The sequence below is a fragment of the Sorex fumeus genome, unplaced genomic scaffold (genome assembly GCF_029834395.1).
Source record: "Sorex fumeus unplaced genomic scaffold, SorFum_2.1 ptg000002l, whole genome shotgun sequence".
Taxonomy (NCBI): Eukaryota; Metazoa; Chordata; class Mammalia; order Eulipotyphla; family Soricidae; genus Sorex; species Sorex fumeus.
The window spans coordinates 47,670,908-47,689,410 of NW_026606059.1; the positions used below are offsets into that span (position 1 = coordinate 47,670,908).

General features: G+C 39.0%; 1 protein-coding gene across 1 annotated transcript in view; it reads left to right on the plus strand.

The window, feature by feature from the left end:
- DNAAF11 (dynein axonemal assembly factor 11) overlaps positions 1-18,503 on the plus strand; it is a 108,739-nt gene that overhangs the window by 41,200 nt on the left and 49,036 nt on the right. The window contains exons 6-9 of the mRNA XM_056110368.1: positions 350-368; positions 666-675; positions 1,694-1,885; positions 18,231-18,305. Of these exons, the coding sequence (XP_055966343.1) occupies positions 350-368; positions 666-675; positions 1,694-1,885; positions 18,231-18,305 (296 nt within the window). The remainder of the gene's footprint in view (positions 1-349; positions 369-665; positions 676-1,693; positions 1,886-18,230; positions 18,306-18,503) is intronic.

Consider the following 18,503-nt stretch of genomic DNA (forward strand, 5'->3'; position numbering starts at 1 on the left):
CAAATGACCATACAGGTAGTTAGTATGTGATCACTATCATAGGGAACAACCAATAGGGAAAGCTTTCATGTTTTCAAGAACCCATAAATGTGCTCACATGAGAATCCCAGTAGCTAGACATCAGCCTCAGAGAAGGTACCAATAGCCGAACTGTAACAGCGGTAGTCTTACAAGAGTGTTTTGTCTCCTTCATCCATTCTTCTAGGCCCAAATTTCAAAACTGGGGGAAATGATGAAACCCAGTGAGATGTGATTCAGAGGTATGGAATAGATGAGCAGCAAGTCCATATTCATAAGCACAAGCTAAGCATGATCTGGGAGTGGAGGGAGAGCTTAGAGTGGGGGAGAGGATTTCCATTTGGATGTAAGTCTGATGTAATATTTAACTGTAGACATTTCAAAACCTGAGCATTGAGCTGGGATGAAAATGTTCTTGTATGTGATTAAAAGGCTGTGTCTCTTCATGAGTGGGAAGTTAATTCTGAGAGCATATTTGAAGAGCATATTTAAAGAGAAAAATAATTTGTTTATATGCTAAAAAGCTCAATTTTTTTCCCAATCAGCTACCTACATTTATATACATTTTGCATTTGAAGATGCATGCTGTTTAGGTATCCTATACATTTTAAAGCATAATTACATTTATTTTTATTATACTTTTTAAGATGGTGATTGGTAAAAGTAATGCAGTGAGTCACTTTTTAGAAAAAATAAACTCTTAGATGAGAATGAAGCCAATCATTTCAGTGATGATTAGCTAGGATAATATAGAAAAAAATAGAATCCCTTAATTGCATTTTTGGTACTATAAAGAACAACAATGCTGCAGGGAAAATATTCATTTTGTGTAACTTGAGTTATTTTAAAATTAAACTATGTACTTGGATTTTACAGTAGGTTAGGTATCTTAAGTAGAATGTTATTCTTTTTTGTGTGGTTTATATCGCTTGTATTTTATGTCTATTACTTTGTGCCTATCTCTTAAATATCTTATTTGTAGGTCAACAAATGAGCCCTTTGTGTCTTCTCATCTCAGTAGTAACAGAAACAGAGATATAAATTAATTCTCTGACGGTCTATAAATTATGAATAAAAATGAGAATAGATCTCTGTTGCTATATAAAGCTATAAAACCAGAACTATGAAAACTGGAGTAGGCCAAGGTTATAGATGGAAGATCTTGGTCATTGTAGCAGAGAAATTTGGAGATGGAAAAAATATAATCAAACTTTCCTGTCAGAAATATCCCTTGGGAACAGTACTTGAAATGGAATGAGAGGTTCATATTCAGAGGGGTTATGGTTGGTTAGGCCCTGTTACTGGTAAGCCCCAGACTGGTTCAGTCATCAGAACCTCCTGCACAGTATTGTGAGGTAAATTCCTGTTCCTTTCTCCGATCTATGAAAAGACTCACAAGTAGCATTCAAGGGACATAAAATTTTAATAAAGCTCCTTAGATGACTGATAACCATATCAGCTAGGTCTGTGGACTCTGGAATGTGTATTTAGCATTTATTCTTGGGGTTAGATATTGAGAGTTTACCCCAATGAAATTACATCTTCCAATTAGGTTCAGGTAGGCCTTCTTTCAGACATACTTTTGCCGTTTATAGGTAAGAAAACTTTGTGAAGTTTAAGGATGCACCTAAAATATTCATTACTGGTCTTATGTTCTCTGTGTTCTTTTCTTAAGCCCGTCTTCTGTAGGGGGTCATGACCACCTTCAGATACCAGATAGACAAGAAGGGGCATGCAACATGAAGAAATCAGATGACATTGAAGATGACTTGGAATTTTGGAATAAGCCCTGTCTGTTTACCCCTGAATCGAGGTTGGAAACTCTTAGGCAAATAGAAAAAACACGAAATGAACAAGAATCATCAAGGTAATCTATATTTTCCTGTCATTGAAAGTAAAGTAGTGAAATATTTGCTAGCCATAGTAAGTAGACTTTGCCTTTTTTTTTTTTTTTGCTTTTTGAGTCACACCCAGCGATGCTCAGAGGTCATTCCTGGCTCTGCACTCAGGAATCACTCCTAGCGGTGCTTGGGGGACCATGTGGGATGCCGGGGATTGAACCTAGATCGGCCATGTGCAAGGCAAACGCCCTACCCGCTGCACTATCGCTCCAGCCCCGACTTTGCCTTTTTCTAAGTTCATTGAATTGTATTTGCTAACATTTATTACCTTCTTTATAATAGCATGAATTACAGTATTTTATGTAGGTTTTATTTGTGTCTTTTAAAATTTTTAAAAAGTTTTAACTTTCTAGGAGACTAACACCCAAGAGTGGCCTAGATTCGTACCAGGAGGTTTTCTCCATGGCTTGGAGGCCAGCCACACATGTTAGGGGAAAAGGGAGCTCAGGTAGAGAAGGGAGCACCAAATAAAGGATGTTGGGAGGATCCTCCCAGGATGGGAGAAGCATGCTGAAAGTAGACTACAGACCAAACATGATTGCCACTCAATGCCTCTTTTGCAAACCACAACATCCATCCAAAAGGAGAGAGAGAACAAAAGGGAATGCCCTGTCACAGAGGCAGGGTGGGATGGGGGGGATGGGAGGTGGGAGGGATACTGGGATCCGTGGTGGTGGGAAATGGGCACTGGTGGAAGGATGGGTAATTGATCATTGTATAATTGAAACCCAAGCACAAAAATTTGTAAGTCTACAACTGTACCTCATGGTGTCTCACTAATAAAAATTTAAAAAAATATAAAAAAAATTAACTTTCTTATTGAATCAGCATGAGATAAAAAGCTTTCATGGTTGAGTTTCAGTCATAAAATGACTGAATGCCCATCCCTCCACCAGTGCACATTTTCTACCACTAGTCTCCCCAGTATCCCTCCTACCACCCTCACCCCATCCCACCCCCTCCCTCTGTGGATGGCACTTTTCTTTTTTATTTCTTTTTATTTATTTATTTTACAGTTGTAGATTTACAATTTTTTGTGCTTGGGTTACGATTATACAATGATCAGATACCCATCCCTCCACCAGTGCCCATTTTCCACCACCATGGATAATATCCCCCCACCCCCATACCCCCATCCCCCCCTGTCTCTGTGGCAGGGCAATCCCCTGTGTTCTCTCTCTCCTTTTGGGTGTTGTGGTCTGCAAAAGAGGCATTGAGTGGCAAACATGTTCACTCCATAGTCTACTTTCGACATGCATCTCCCCTCCTGGGAGGATCCTCCAAACATCCTTTATTTGGTGCTCCCTTCTCTATCTGAGCTGCCCTTTCCTCTAGGATACCCGGCTGGCGTCTAAGTTATGGAGTAATCCTCCTGGTGCTGATCTCAGCTATGCTTGGGTATTAATCTCGTACTTTGTTACTTTATATCCCCCAGATGAATGCAATCTTTCTATGTCTATCCCTCACTTTCTGACTCATTTCGCTTAGCATGATACTTTCCATATTGTACCACTTGTATGTAAAGTTCATGAATTCATCTTTTCTAAGAGCTACATACTACTCCATTGTGTAGATGTACCAAAGTTTCTTTAACCAGTCATCTGTTCTTGGGCATTCAGGTTTCTTCCAGTTTCTGGCTATTGTAAAGAGTGCTGCAATGAACAAACAAGTGCAGATGTCACTTCGACTATACATTTTTGCCTCTCTGGGATATATTCCCAGGAGTGGTATTGCTGGGTCAAATGGGAGCTCAATTTCTAATTTTTTGAGAATCGTCCATACTGTTTTCCAGAAGGGCTGAACCAATTGGCATTCCCACCAACAGTGAAGGAGTGTCCCTTTCTCGCCACATCCACGCCAGCATCGGTTGCTTTTGTTCTTTTGAATGTGGGCCAGTCTCTGAGGTGTGAGATGGTATCTCATTGTGGTTTTGATCTGCATCTCCCTGATGATTAATGATGTAGAGCATTTTCTCATGTGCTTTTTTGCCATTCGGATTTCTTCTTTGAGAAAGTTTCTGTTCATTTCATTGCCCCATTTTTGGATGGGGTTGGATGTTTTCTTCTTGTGGAGTTTAACCAGTATTTTGTATATCCTGGATATCAACCCCTTGTCAGATGTGTATTCGGTGAATATCCTTTCCCATTCTGTGGACTGTCTTTGTATTTTGGTCACTGTTTCTTTGGAGGTGCAGAAGCTTCTTAGTTTAAGATAGTCCTATTTATCTATCTCTGTTTTCACTTGCTCGGCCAGTGGCATGGCATCTTTGAAGATACCATTAGCTTCAATGTCATGGAGGGTTTTGCCAACTTTATCTTCAATGTACCTTATGGTTTCTGGTCTGATGTTGAGGTCTTTAATCCATTTTGATCTTACTTTTGTACATGGTATTAGGCAGAGTTCTGAGCCTATTTTTTTGCATGTAGCCGTCCAGTGATGCCAACACAATTTATTAAAGAGGCTTTCCTTACTCCACTTCACATTACTTGCACCTTTATCAAAGATTAGATGATCATATGATTGAGGGGAGATGTCAGTGTATTCAACCCTGTTCCATTGGTCTGCAGTTCTGCCTTTGTTCCAGCACCATGCTATTTTAAATATTACTGCTTTGTAGTAGAGCTTGAAGTTAGGGAGGTTGATTCCTCCCATTTTCTTTTTTCCCAAGAGTTGCTTTAGCTATTCGTGGGGGCTTATTGTTCCATATAAATTTCAGGAGTGTTTGCTCCATTTCTTTGAAGAATGTCATGGGTATCCTTATAGGGATTGCATTGAATTTATACAATGCTTTCGGTAGTATTGCCATTTTGACAATGTTAAGTCTCCCGACCCATGAGCAGGGGATATCTTTCCATTTCCTCATGTCCTCTTTTATTTCCTGAAGTAGCGTCTTGTAGTTTTCTTTGTACAGGTCCTTTACTTCCTTAGTTAAGTTGATTCCTAGGTACTTGATTTTCTGGGGCACAATTGTGAACAGGATTGTTTTTTTCATGTTGCTTTCTTCTCTCTCACTGTTTGCGTATAGGAAAGCCATGGACTTTTGGGTATTGATTTTATAACCTGCAACTTTACTATACGAGTCTATTGTTTCTAGGAGTTTTTTGGTGGAGGTTATTGGGTTTTCTAAGTAGAGTATCATATCATCTGCGAATAGTGAGAGCTTGATTTCTTCCTTTCCTACCTGAATGCCCTTAATATCTTTTTCTTGCCTAATCGCTATTGCAAGTACTTCCAGTACTATATTGAACAGCAGTGGAGAGAGTGGGCATCCCTGTCTCGTCCCTGATCTTAGAGGGAAGTCTCTCAGTTTTTCCCCATTGAGGATGATGCTTGCTGTAGGCTTGTGGTAGATGGCTTTAATTATGTTGAGAAGGCCCCCTCTATACCCATTTTGGCTAGGGTTTTCATCAGAAAGGGGTGCTGGATCTTGTCAAATGATTTCTCTGCATCTATTGATATAATCATATGCTTTTTATCGTTTCTTTTGTTGATATGATGGATTATGTTGATTGATTTTCGAATGTTAAACCATCCTTGCATCCCTGGGATGAATCCTACTTGGTCATGGTGTATGATCTTTTCGATGAGTAGTTGGATTCTATTTGCTAGTAGTTTGTTGAGGATCTTTGCATCTGTGTTCATCAGGGATATCGGCCTGTAATTCTCTTTCTTTGTGGTATCTCTGTCTGCTTTTGGTATCAGTGTGATATTTGCTTCGTAGAAACTGTTTGGAAGTGTTTTTGATATTTCAATTTCGTGGAAAAGCTTAAAGAGCATTGGGAGTATGTCCTCTTTAAAGATTTGGAAGAATTCACTAGTGAATCCATCCGGGCCAGGACTTTTGTGCTTGGGGAGACTTTTTATTACCATTTCAATTTCCTTGATGGTGATAGGTCTGTTCAGGTATTCCAGGTCTTCTTGGTTCAGCCTTGGGAGTCTGTAGGAGTCTAGGAATTTATCCATTTCCTCGAGGTTTTGATGTTCCGTGGCATAAAGCTTCTCAAAGTACTCCCTGAGGATCCTCTGAATTTCTGTGGTTTCTGTTGTAATGACCCCCTTTTCATTTCTGATTCGGTTTATTAGGGTTTTCTCTCTCCCTTTCTTTGTGAGTTTTGCTAGAGGCTTATCGATCTTGTTAATTTTCTCAAAGAACCAGCTTTTGGTTTCATTGATCCTTCGGATTGTTTTTTGGGTTTCCATCTCGTTAATCTCTGCTCTGAGTTTTATTATTTCCTTTCTCCTGTTCGGGTTGTGCTCCTTTTTTTGGTCCTTCTCCAAGCTCTTAAGCTGTGAGGTTAGGTTACTTATGTGTGCTCGCTCCTCCTTCCTGAGGAATGCTTGTAGAGCTATAAACTTTCCTCTTAACACAGCCTTTGCTGTGTCCCATAAGTTTTGGTAAATTGTGTTCTCATTTTCATTCGTTTCTAGGAATCTTTTGATTTCCTCTTTGATTTCCTGTCTAATCCACTCGTTGTTCAATATTGCACTGTTTAATTTCCAGGTGTTTGATTTAGTTTTCTGTTTTTGTGTGTGATTTATTTCTAATTTCAGCGCATTATGGTCTGAGAAGATTGTTGATACAATCTCTATCTTCTTAATTTTATGAAGGCATGTTTTGTGGCTCAGCATGTGGTCTATCTTGGAGAATGTTCCATGTACGCTTGAGAAGAATGTGTATTCAGCTTTTTGTGGATGAAGTGTCCTGTATATATCTACTAAGTCCCTTTCTTCCATTGTTTCCCTCAAATGAAGTATGTCCTTGCTAAGCTTGAGTCTGGTTGATCTATCAAGAGGTGACAAAGCAATGTTGAAGTCTCCCACTAGTATTGTGTTGCTATTGATGTCTTTTTCCAAATCTATGAGTAGTTGTTTTAAGTACTTTGCTGGTCTCTCATTAGGTGCATATACATTTATTAGTGTAAGTTCTTCCTCTTGTACAGATCCTTTGTTCAATAAGAAATGGCCTTCACTGTCTCTTATGAACTTCCTCACTCTGAAATTGATATGGTCTGATATAAGGATGGCTACCCCAGCTTTTTTATGGGAGCTGTTTGCCTGTAGGATTGTTTTCCAGCCTTTGACTCTGAGTCTGTGTTTGCTTTGACTATTGAGATGCGTTTCTTGCAGGCAGCAGAATGTTGGGTTCAATTTTCTAATCCATCCTGCCTCTCTATGTCTTGTAATTGGTGCGTTTAGCCCATTGACATTGAGAGAGATTATTGTTATGGGATTTTGTCCCATTGTTCTGTTAAAATTTGGTGTATTTGAGGGGCCTTTTTGCCTTAAAGTAGCCCATTTAGTTGTTCTTGTAACCATGGTTTTGAGTCTAAGAAGTTCCTGAGCTGTTGTTTGTCTGTGAAACTGTGTGTTGTTCCTTCTATTATGAATGAGAGTCTTGCTGGGAAAAGTATTTTTGGGGAGGCATTTATTTCATTGAGTTTTTTCACTATGTCCCACCACTGTTTTCGGGCCCTGAGGGTTTCATCAGAAAAATCAGCTGTGAATTTTAAGGATGCTCCTTTGTAAGAGATTTCTTTCTTCGATCTTGCTGCTTTCAGAATTTTGTCTCTGTCTAAGGTTTTGGTCATTTTGATCAGAATGTGTCTTGGGGTATTTTTATTCGTATTTCTTCTAGCTGGTACCCTTCGGGCCTCCTGAATGTGGTCACACGTTTTCTTCAGCTCTGGAAACGTTGTAGCAATGATGTCTTTGGCAGTTCCTTCTTCATCAAGGTTTTCTTCCTGTACCTCTGGGACTCCAATAATTCTTATGTTACCCCTCTTGGCTTCATCACGATCTACTCTTGCCATCTGTTCCCGAATTGTGAGTCTCTTTTCCATTTTCTGCTCTTTTCTGGAGAGTCTCTGAACTTCATCTTCGAGCTCACTGATTCTGTTCTCAGCAGCTCTTACTCTGCTGCTGAGGCCTTCCACTGAGCTTTTCAATTCGCTTACAAGATTTTTCAGGTCTGACATTTCTTATTGCATTTTCCTCATTTCTGCCTTCAGATCCTCTTGTCTTCTATTGGCATTGCTTTCCATTGTTTCTTTTAATTCCCTAAGCATCCTAAGTAGCTCCCTTCTGGATTCCTTGTCAGAGAGGTTGTCTAACACTACAGTACTGTTGGTGTCATCTGGGCTAGACTCTTCAATATGAAAGTTTGGTGGGCTTTTGCGTTGCTTTACCATTGTGAGAGGTGTGGTTTAGTCTGTCACGTTCACTGTTACTATTCTGCTTGATATGCAGTGTGAGTTAAGATAGGCTTATGAGTTATTGGCTACTGTGTTTCTAGTGGCTGAGCTAAAATAGAGAAGTTTCCATCTAAGAAGGTAGCTTATGGTTCCTATGGCATACGTAGTGGGAAAATATTTCGCGGCAGCATTAGCGGCCGCGGCTCTTGAAAGAGTCACTGGCACTGGGCAAGGAGTTGGGAATGTCTCCTGTTTGAAATTGGAGCCGTTCAGCTTTGTTGCCCAGAGCTGGGCCTCTGTGCCTGTCCCGCGCAGATCAGGGGTTGAAAACCGGCTTTCTAGGGGCTGGATCTAGCTGCGCATGCCCAGAGAGGGTCCCAGGCCCTTGGGGGCGGGCTGTACCTGTTTGGAATTGGAGCCGTTCAGCTTTGTTGCCCAGAGCTGGGCTTCCATGCCCGTCCCGCGCAGATCAGGGGTTGAAAACCGGCTTTCTAGGGGCTGGATCTAGCTGCGCATGCCCAGAGTGGGTCCCAGGCCCTTGAGGGCTTGCTGTACCTGTTTGGAATTGGAGCCGTTCAGCTTTGTTGCCCAGAGCTGGGCCTCCGTGCCCGTCCCGCGCAGATCAGGGGTTGAAAACCGGCTTTCTAGGGGCTGGATCTAGCTGCGCATGCCCAGAGTGGGTCCCAGGCCCTTGGGGGCGGGCTGTACCTGTTTGGAATTGGAGCCTTTCAGCTTTGTTGCCCAGAGCTGGTCCTCCGTGCCCGTCCCACGCAGATCCGGCACTTTTCTTTTAATCTCTCTATACTAATGGACATCATGGTTTGCAGTACAGATACTGAGAGACCATCATGTTTGGTCTTCAGTCTTCTTTCAGAATGCATCTCCCAAGTGATCCCTCCAACCATCATTTACTTAGTGATCCCTTTTCCATACCAACCGCCTTTTCCCACAGCACATGAGGCCAGTTTCCAAACCACTGAGTGATCCTCTTGGCCCTTGTCTCTACTGTCTCTGGTATTAGTCTAATCACTGTATCACTGTCATCCGGTTGTTCATCAATTGCCTCAAGCAGGCCCCAGTAACATCTCCTTTGTTCTATCCCTGAGATTTTAAAAGGTGCCACATTAGAGGCTCTTTCAGGGTCAGGAGAATGAGACCCATCATTGTTACTGCTTTTTGGCATATTGACTATGCCACGGGGAGTTTGCCAGACTCTGCCATGTGGGAAGGATACATTTGGTAGCCTGCCATGTTCTCCAGAGTAAGAACTAGATAATAAGTTGTCGCACGGCCGCAAATGCGGCCGCCTGCTTCCAGGAGCAGGATTTTATAGTCTCTGGGTCTTGGCCATTGATGGGATTACATGGTGTCAGGGAAAGTTGGTGGGTGTAATGCCTACATACTGGAAGATGGGGGATCTGGGTGGTGGAGGAGGCCCCAGTCCCAATCCGAGAAGGTTTGGAGATCTACACCCCGGATCCCGCACACCTGGATTCCTCTGCTGGTTTTTTCATGTGTGAGACTCCTTCAAACATGTGGAGAGTGGTCTTAAGCATGGCTGTGGCTGGAACTGGAGGTCTTCAGCTGCGGGGGGTCTGGCTGGGGTGGGGAGGGAAACTCAACCCACCCTCCTCCAAGGGGCCCCAGTGAGGACAGCCAGGCATGGAGGCAGGAGACTCTGCCTAATATATTATTAGTCTAATATGAGTCTCAAAATAACAGTTATTTTTTATTCCACAAATGAATGAAGTCATTTTATGTCTATCCCTCTCTTTCTGACTCATTTCACTTAGCATGATAGTCACCATGTCCATCCACTTATAAGAAAATTTTATGACTTCATCTTTTCTAGCAGCTTCATGGTATTCATTGTGTAGATATACCCGAGTCTTTTTTAACCAGTGGTCTGTTCTTGGGCACTCAGGATGTATCCAGATTCTGGCTATTATGAATAGTGCTGCAATAAACATACAAGTGCAGATGTCATTTGTTTTGTACCTTTTTGCATCCCAGGATATATTCGTAGAAGTAATATTGCTGGGTCATATGGAAGTTCAATTTCTAGTTTTTTTAGGAATGTCCATGTTATTTTCCAAAAAGGCTGGACTAGTTAGCATTCCCACCAACAATGAATGAGAGTCCCTTTCTTACCGAATTCGTACAAGCACTGGTTGTTCTTGTTCTTTTTGATGTGTGCCAGTCTCTGTGGTGTAAGATATATGATATGTCATTGTTGTTTTGATTCGTGTTTCCCTGATTAGTGATATAGAGCATTTTTTACGTGCCTTTTAGGCATTTGTATTTCTTTTTCTAGGAAGTTTCTGTTCATTTATTTTCCTCATTTTTTGATGGGGTCGGAGGTTTGTTTTTTTTTTGCCAATCAGTGGCCTCTCTCTACTTTGGTCACTGATTCTTTTGAGGTGCAGAAGCTTCTTAGTTTAATGTAGTCCCATTTGTTTATATATGTTTTCACTTGCTTGGGCAGTGGTGAAAGTGGTGAAAATTTTTTAGTATCTCTTTTTCATCCTTAAAAATGGCCTTAGCTTCAATGTCATGGAGGATTATGCCTACATTTTTCTCCATGTACCTTATGGATTCAGGTCTGATATTGAGGTCTTTAATTCACTGTGAACTGACTTTTGTGACTGACATTAGACAGAGATCTGAGTTCTTTGTGTTTTGCAGGTAGCTGTCCAGTTTTCTCAGCACTGCTTGTTGAAGAGGCTTTCTTTGTTCCACTTCACATTTCTTGCTCCTTTATCAAAGATTAAGTGATCATATATTTGAGAGTCTGTGACAGAGTATTCAACTCTGTTGTATTGTTCTGTGGGTCTGTTTCTAGTACAGTGCCATGCAGTTTTAATTGTTACTTCTTTTTTATTACAGTTTGAAGTTGGGGAAGGTGATGTCACCCATCTTCTTTTTCCCAAGGATTGCTTTAGGTATTCGGGGTGTTTATTGTTCCTTATGAATTTCAGGAGTGTTTTGTCCTGAAATTTCTTTGAAAAGTGTCATGTGTGTCTTTATGGAGACTGCATTGAATCTGTATAATGCTTTGGGAAGTATTGCCATTTTCACATAATCCTCCCAATCCATAAGCAGGGGATGTGTGTTCATTTCCTATGTCCTCTTTTATTTCTTGAACTAGTGTTTCGTAGTTTTCTTTTTATAGGATCTTCACCTCTTTAGTTAAGCTGATTCCAAGGTACTTGATTTTCTGAGTCACTATTGTGAATGGAATTTTTTAATATCTCTTTTTCATCTTTCATTATTTGTATATATGAAAGACATGGACTTTTGGATATTGATTTTGTAACCTGCCACTTTACTATATAAGCCTATTGTTTCTAGGAGTTTTTCTGTAGAGTCTTTAGGAATTTCTAAGTATAGTATCATGTCATCTGCAAATAGTGATAGCATGACTTCTTCCTTTTATATCTGAATGTCCTTGATATCTTTTTCTTGCCTAACTGCTATGGTAAGTACTTCCCTTTTATATTGAATAGAAGTAGTGAGAGTGGACCACCTTGTCTTATCCCTGACCTCAGAGGGAAGGCTCTTAATTTTTCCTCATTGAGAATAATGCTCACTGTGGACTTGTGGTAGATGCTTTTACTATACTGAGGAAAGTTCCTTCAATTCCCATTTTGTTAAAGATTTTTTTTTTATCATAAATGGAGGCTGGGTTTCATCAAATGCCTTCTCTGCATCTATTGATATGACCATATGGTTTTTATCTTTTCTTTTATTGATATGATGAATATGTTGATTGACTTACCAATATAATATCATCCTTGAATGCCAGGATGAATTCTATTTGATCATGGTGCATGATCTTTTTGATGATTTTTTATATTTTGTTTGCTAGGATTTTGTTGAGGATCTTTGTGTCTGGGTTCATTAAGGATATGGGTTCATAATTTCCTTTTTAGTGATGTCTCTATGCATTTAGTATGAGGGTGATATTTGCCTCATAGAAACTGTTTGGAAATGTTTCTGTTTCTTCAGTTTCCTGGAAAAGCTTGAACAGGACTGGGAGCTTTAAAGGTTTGGAAGAATTCACTAGAGAATTCATCTGGGCCGGGGCTTTTGTTTTTTCTGGAGATTTTGATTACTGTTTCAATTTCCTTGATAGGTCTGTTCAGAAATTCCAAGTTTTCTTGGGTCAGCTTTGGGGGATTATAGGAGTCCAGGAGTTTATCCATTTTTTTTTGAGGTTCTCTTGGTTCGTTGGCATAAAGCTTTTCAAAGAAATCTCTGATTATCCTTTGAATTTCTGTGGATTTTGTTGTGATGTCCCCCTTTTAAATTGTGATTCTGTCTATTAGGGGTCTCTCTTTCTTTTTCTCTCTGAGTCTTGCTAGTGGTGTGTCAATCTTTTCTGTTTTCTCAAAGAACCAGCTCTTGGTTTCATTGATCTTTCAGATTATTTTTTTGGCTTTCCATGTAGTTAATTTCTGCTTTAGGTTTTGTTATTTCTTTCCTCATGCCTGGTTTGGGTTCCATTTGTTGATCATTTTCCAAGATCTTAAGCTGTGAGGTTAAGTTACTTCAGTGGATTGCTCTTCCTTCCTGAGGAATGCTTGAAGATCTATAAACTTTCCTATTAACACTGCTTTTGCCATGTCTCATAAGTTGTGGTAACTCATGTCTTCATTCTCATTTGTTTCCAGGAATCTTTTGATTTTCTCTTTGATTTTCTTTGTAAGTCACTCATTATTCAGCAGTGAGATGTTTAATATCCAGGTGTTTGATTTAAATTTCTGTTTATAGGTGTAATTCACTTCTATTTTCAGTGCATCATGGTCTGAAAAGATTGTTGATAGAATTTCGATCCTCTTAATTTTATGGAGGTATGTTTTGTGGCCCAGCATGTGGTCTATCGAATATCCTATGTGCACTTGAGAAAAATGTGTATTCAGCTTTTGGAGGATGAAATGTTATGTATGTATGTATATATGTATGTATGTATGTATGTATGTATCTATCTATCTATCTATCTATCTATCTATCTATATGAAGTCCCTCTCTTTCATTTCTTCCCTCTGATAATGTGTGTCCTTGCTGAATTTGAATCTGGTTGATATATTGAGAGGTGATAAAGCAGTGTTGAAATCTTCAACTATTATTGTGTTGCTAATCAATGTCTTTCTTCAAGTCTATGAGCAGTTGTTTTAAGTATTTTGCTGGTCCCTCATTAGGTGCATATAAATTTAGGAGTTGAATACTTCCTGATGTACAGATTATTTGATCATTAAGAAATGACCTTCACTTTCTCTTGTAACCTTCTTCAGCCTGAAGTCTATGGTTTGATACTAATCTGGCCACCCCAGCTTTTTTGAGGGAGTTATTTGCTTCTAGAATTGTTTTCCATCATTTTACTTTGAGTCTGCGTTTGCTCTGACTGTTCCTATGCATTTCTTGCATGCAACAGATTATTGGGTTCAATTTTCAGATCCATCCAGTCACTGTCTTTTAATTGGTGCATTTAGCCCATTGACATTGAGAGAGATTATTGTTAAGGGGTTTGGTCCTGTGTGGGGCTTGTCTTGTCTTAAAGTAGCCCATTTAATTTTTCCTGTAGCCACGGTTTTGAGTCTATGAAGTTCCTGAGTTGTTTGTCTGTGAAGCTGTGTGTTCTTTCAACTATGAATGAGAGTCTAGCTGGGTAAAGTATCCTTGGTGAGGCATTCATTTCATTGAGTTTTTTTTTTTCACTATACCCCCTACTGTCTTTGGGCATGGAGAGTTTCTTTCTTTCTTTTTTTTTCTTTTTGGGTCACACCTGGAAATGCACAGGGGTTACTCCTGGCTCTGCACTCAGGAATTACTCCTGGTGGTGCTCAGGGGACCATATGGGATGCTAGGAATCGAACCCAAGTTGGCCGCATGCAGGGCAAATGCCCTACCCACTGTGCTATCACTCCAGCCCCTGGGCATGGAGAGTTTCATCAGATAAGTCTGCTAAAAATCTTAAGGATGCTCCTTTGTAAGAAGTTCCCTTCTTAGATCTTGCTGCTTTCAGAATTTTATCTGTATCTATGGTTTTAGTCATTCTGATAAGGATGTATCTTGGAGTATTTTTATTTGGATTGTTTTTAACTGGAACCCTTGGGGCCTCCTGAATCTGTATGCCAGTGTTCTCCAGCTCTAGGAACGTCTCAGCAATGATGTCTTTGACAGTTGCTATTTCATCAGGGTTTTCTTTCTCTCTCTCTGGGACTCCATTGATTCTTATGTTATTCCGCTTGGCTTCATCCCTGTTTTCTCTTGATATCTGTTGGTTTATTTTGAAATTCTTCTCCGTTTTCTCCTGTTATCTGAAGGTTCTCTGCACCTCATCTTGGAGCTCATCGATTCTGTCCTCAGTAACTGTTACTCAGCTGCTAAGGCCTTCCACTGAGTTTTTCATTTCACCTACCAAGTTTTTAGGGTCTGTCTTTTCTGTTTGTATATTTGTTTGCATTTTCCTCACCTCCACTTTTATATCCTCTCATATTTTATCAGCAGTGCATTCCATTGCTTGTTTGAGCTCCTTATGCATCCATCCTTAACAGCTCCATTCTAAATTCCTTATCTGGAAGGTTGTATAGTTCATTATTGCTGTTTGATTCATCTGTGTTAATGACTTCACTCTCTAAGCCTGGTGAGTTTCTGCATTGTTTTACCAATGTGTCCTTTGCATTTTGTAGTTTTTTTCCTGTGTGTTAATGTATGTTTTGGACCCTGCCATTGGGCTGCCTTTGTGTATTACCGTGGGTTATGGATAGGCAAAGAACTGTGAGGCCTGGGTTAACTACTACCTCAAATGTTAGGTATAGATGAAGTAACTTCTTCACACCAATGCTATTGTATCCATGTGGTTTTGTGGTTAAAAGTGTGCATTGGGGGTAGGAAAGGTGGGGGGGCGTATACTGGGGATATTGATGGTGGGGAATGTGCACTGGTGGAGGGATGGGTGTTTGATCATTGTGTGATTTTAACCCAAAAATGAAAGCTTGTGACTATCTCACGGTGATTCAATAAAATTAAAAAATATAAAAAAAGCAAAAAAAAAACTATGCCATGAGAAGGGGATTCACGGACAACCTGAGGGTCCACACACCTGTTTTGAGAAGTTAGATTCGCATATTGGGTGCGACAGCTGGCAGGGGAGGGCAGTTCCTGGGCAAGATGCTGGGAGACAGAGCTTCCCTTCAGGTGAGGGGTCAGGGTTCAGACTTGGGGGTGGGTGTCACTGGCCACTGGGATCCACCGGGTTTGAGAAGTTAGATCGGCGCTTTGGGGGTGACTACTGGCAGGGGAGGGCCTGTATGTATTTTTTAACAACATAATTTCATAAAATAATTGTCATTTGAGTTCTATATAATTGATAGTATAATACAATGAAAAAGGCTACTTTGTAGTAGGATGAGCTTCTATGTTGTTTTATTTGAAAAATTTAAATGAGAGCATCATAATTAGAGGTGAGTTTCATTTGGCATTTTATTTCTGTATACAACTCTCTTGGACATTTGATTAGAGGGGAAATGCTTCACCTTTGAATTTTTTAAAAATAGTATCACAATTGTTAGATACTAGGATTCTAAAAGTTATTATTTTCAGAATAACATTTTCAAAGGTAGTCTCATTTCATTTCATGCCATTGTTTAAGTTGAATATGTGAGAAATATCACTTATGGGAACATTTACAATTCATCATCTGGAGAATGTGATCATTTAGCTCTAAAATATAATATTCTGCATGGCAATGGCATAAGTAAAACATATATCTTCCTACAATTTTCAACTCAGAACAAAAAAATAAAAAAGTAGCAAAGCTTTTAGAGATATCTATTTTTCTGAAATTTTCTTTGTTTATTGGGTAGATAAGGGGAACAAACTGACAATATGTTTTTCACATACAAGTATTTTATATAAAGAGTTTATATATAATTTATAATATACAATTATGTAATATATAATATATAAAATATGGTCATTTGTTTGGTCAGAGATGTTTGGAAATATGGATTTATGTCCCTACTGTTACGTACTCTGTGTGCAGTTAGTAAATACCTTGTTACTTCTTATCTGTTCCTCATCTATTGAAGAGGGATTATCATATCTGCTTCACCTGAACCACTGTAATGTTAAGAAATGTCTGTCCACACTGTCCTCCTGTTGTTCATCAATTTGCTCGAGTGGGCCCAGTAACGTCTCCATTTTGAGACTTGTTGTTACTGTGTTTGGCATATTGAATACATCACGGGTAGCTTGCCAGGCTTTGCCGTGCGAGCGAGATACTCTTAGTAGCTTGCCGGGCTCTCCGTGCGGGCTGTGAGCAAGGCAAATGCCCTTCTGCTGTGCAAGAAAAATAAGATGAATAAAAGTACTTAATGGACTCAAGAACCCTTTGAAATGGAAATTCTACATATTTATGTAATGCACATTTCTGGCCTATATACACATATAATAAAATTATATGTATATATGTATATAGTTATATTGTTTCTTATTCCTCCGCCCCTCTCAGAGAGCCCGGCAAGCTACCGAGAGTATCTCGCCCGCACGGTGGAGCCTGGCAAGCTACCCGTGACGTATTCTATACGTCAAACACTGTAACAACAAGTCTCATGATGGAGACGTTACTGGGCCCGCTCGAGCAAATCGATGAACAACGGGAAGACCGTGATAAATGTTGTATATATTGTATATAATATATTGGGTCTGAAATCAGGGGGATTTTCATTCTCTCTGACAATCTAAAAATAGATGGCTGAAGTAGATGAAAGTCCAAGTCATCTGTTTAGTGTGCTGTAGTCTACCCAATCCAATGGGTCCCTGAGATATTTGCCTCTTGTATGTGATCCTTAATTGTCTTCAAATAAAGATAATACCATCCGTCATGGAAACCAAATAATATGACTAATAGGAGATTAATTTACAATGCATGAAAAGATGAATGCTTTTTTAGATAAAGATACATTTAGAAACGATATTTCTATAACTGCTAATAGAAATCTAAGACAAATTGTGTACAGTTCTACCACTGAGACAAATTTGTCAATATGACCTTTTAGAGGTTATATGTACTTTTTCAGTTTAATATATTTTCATTAATATTTTAAACATGTTAAACTGATATTCCATATTTTATGTGTTATCCATGAGTCTTTTTTTTGCATTTCTTTTCTTTGTATCCCTGCCCCTTAGTGGTAATGAGTATACTAAACTTTGGTTAACAGCACTAGTTCTCAATAGTCATATAAATTGCAGGACTTGGTTCTTGTATTTAAAGACAATAATAAACTTATTTATTTTGTATATTAATTAACTTTAAAAACATGATCAACACTTATCTATCACTTTTTAGATCAGTAGGTAAAGAGTGAACTTTTTTTTATTGAATCACTGTAGATATAGTTACAAACTTTCATGTTTGGGGTACAATCACACAATGATCAAACACCCATCCCTCCACCAGTGCACATTCCCCACCACCTTTAATATCTAAAATATTTCATCATATGAGTAGAGCACAGTTGATCCAATCATTCCTCTATTAGTGGACATTCATGACACTCCGAGATTTTGCCACTATAGATAATGATGTAATAGACATCTTTTTACATAAGTCCTATGAACATGCATTTTTATTTCTATGAAAAAGATTCTACTTGGCATTTACAAATTGTAATTTTTAACTAAAGCAGAAGCTGTATACTCAAATGGAGAATTGACAGTTATTTGGGTAAGTGATGCATAAAATATACTCATTTAAACATTCATAAGTTGTTGATGAAAAGAAGGTTTTTGCCCCTTTCAAATTATCTTGCAAATTGTCATGGTTACATTTTTGCTTTAAGGGTATAGGCAACAGAAATTATTACAGAAATAATATTATTATTATTATAGTAATTATTACAGTAATAATATCATTACAGAAATCTGACTTGATGGTAAATTCCCAACATAGATTTAAATGAATGGGTTTCATAACAGTGAATTATTCACATGTTCACAAATATCTGTCTAATTTTTCTCAATGTCTCACAAAATATCAATTCCTTTACTATTATCTCTTTTTACTTTTCCCTCTCCATATGGTCGCTTATTTTTGCCTACCTTCCATCATAAGTGAAAAGAAGAAAGTGAAACAACCCAGGACCTTGATCACTGAAGATGGAAAAGTCCTGAATGTAAATGAACCTAAGTATGTGAGGCGAAATAGAAACTGGATGAAGCAAAACTTGTGGTGTTGGTCATTTCAATCGTTTCAGTTGTAGTTTTGCTCTGCAGAGAATATATCTGACCACTCTAAGTATGATGAGCTTTAGAATGTCATTTTGCACATATCTAAAAGCCAAACATCTATGCCATTTTCACATATGTAATCTTAATTAAATTTTCT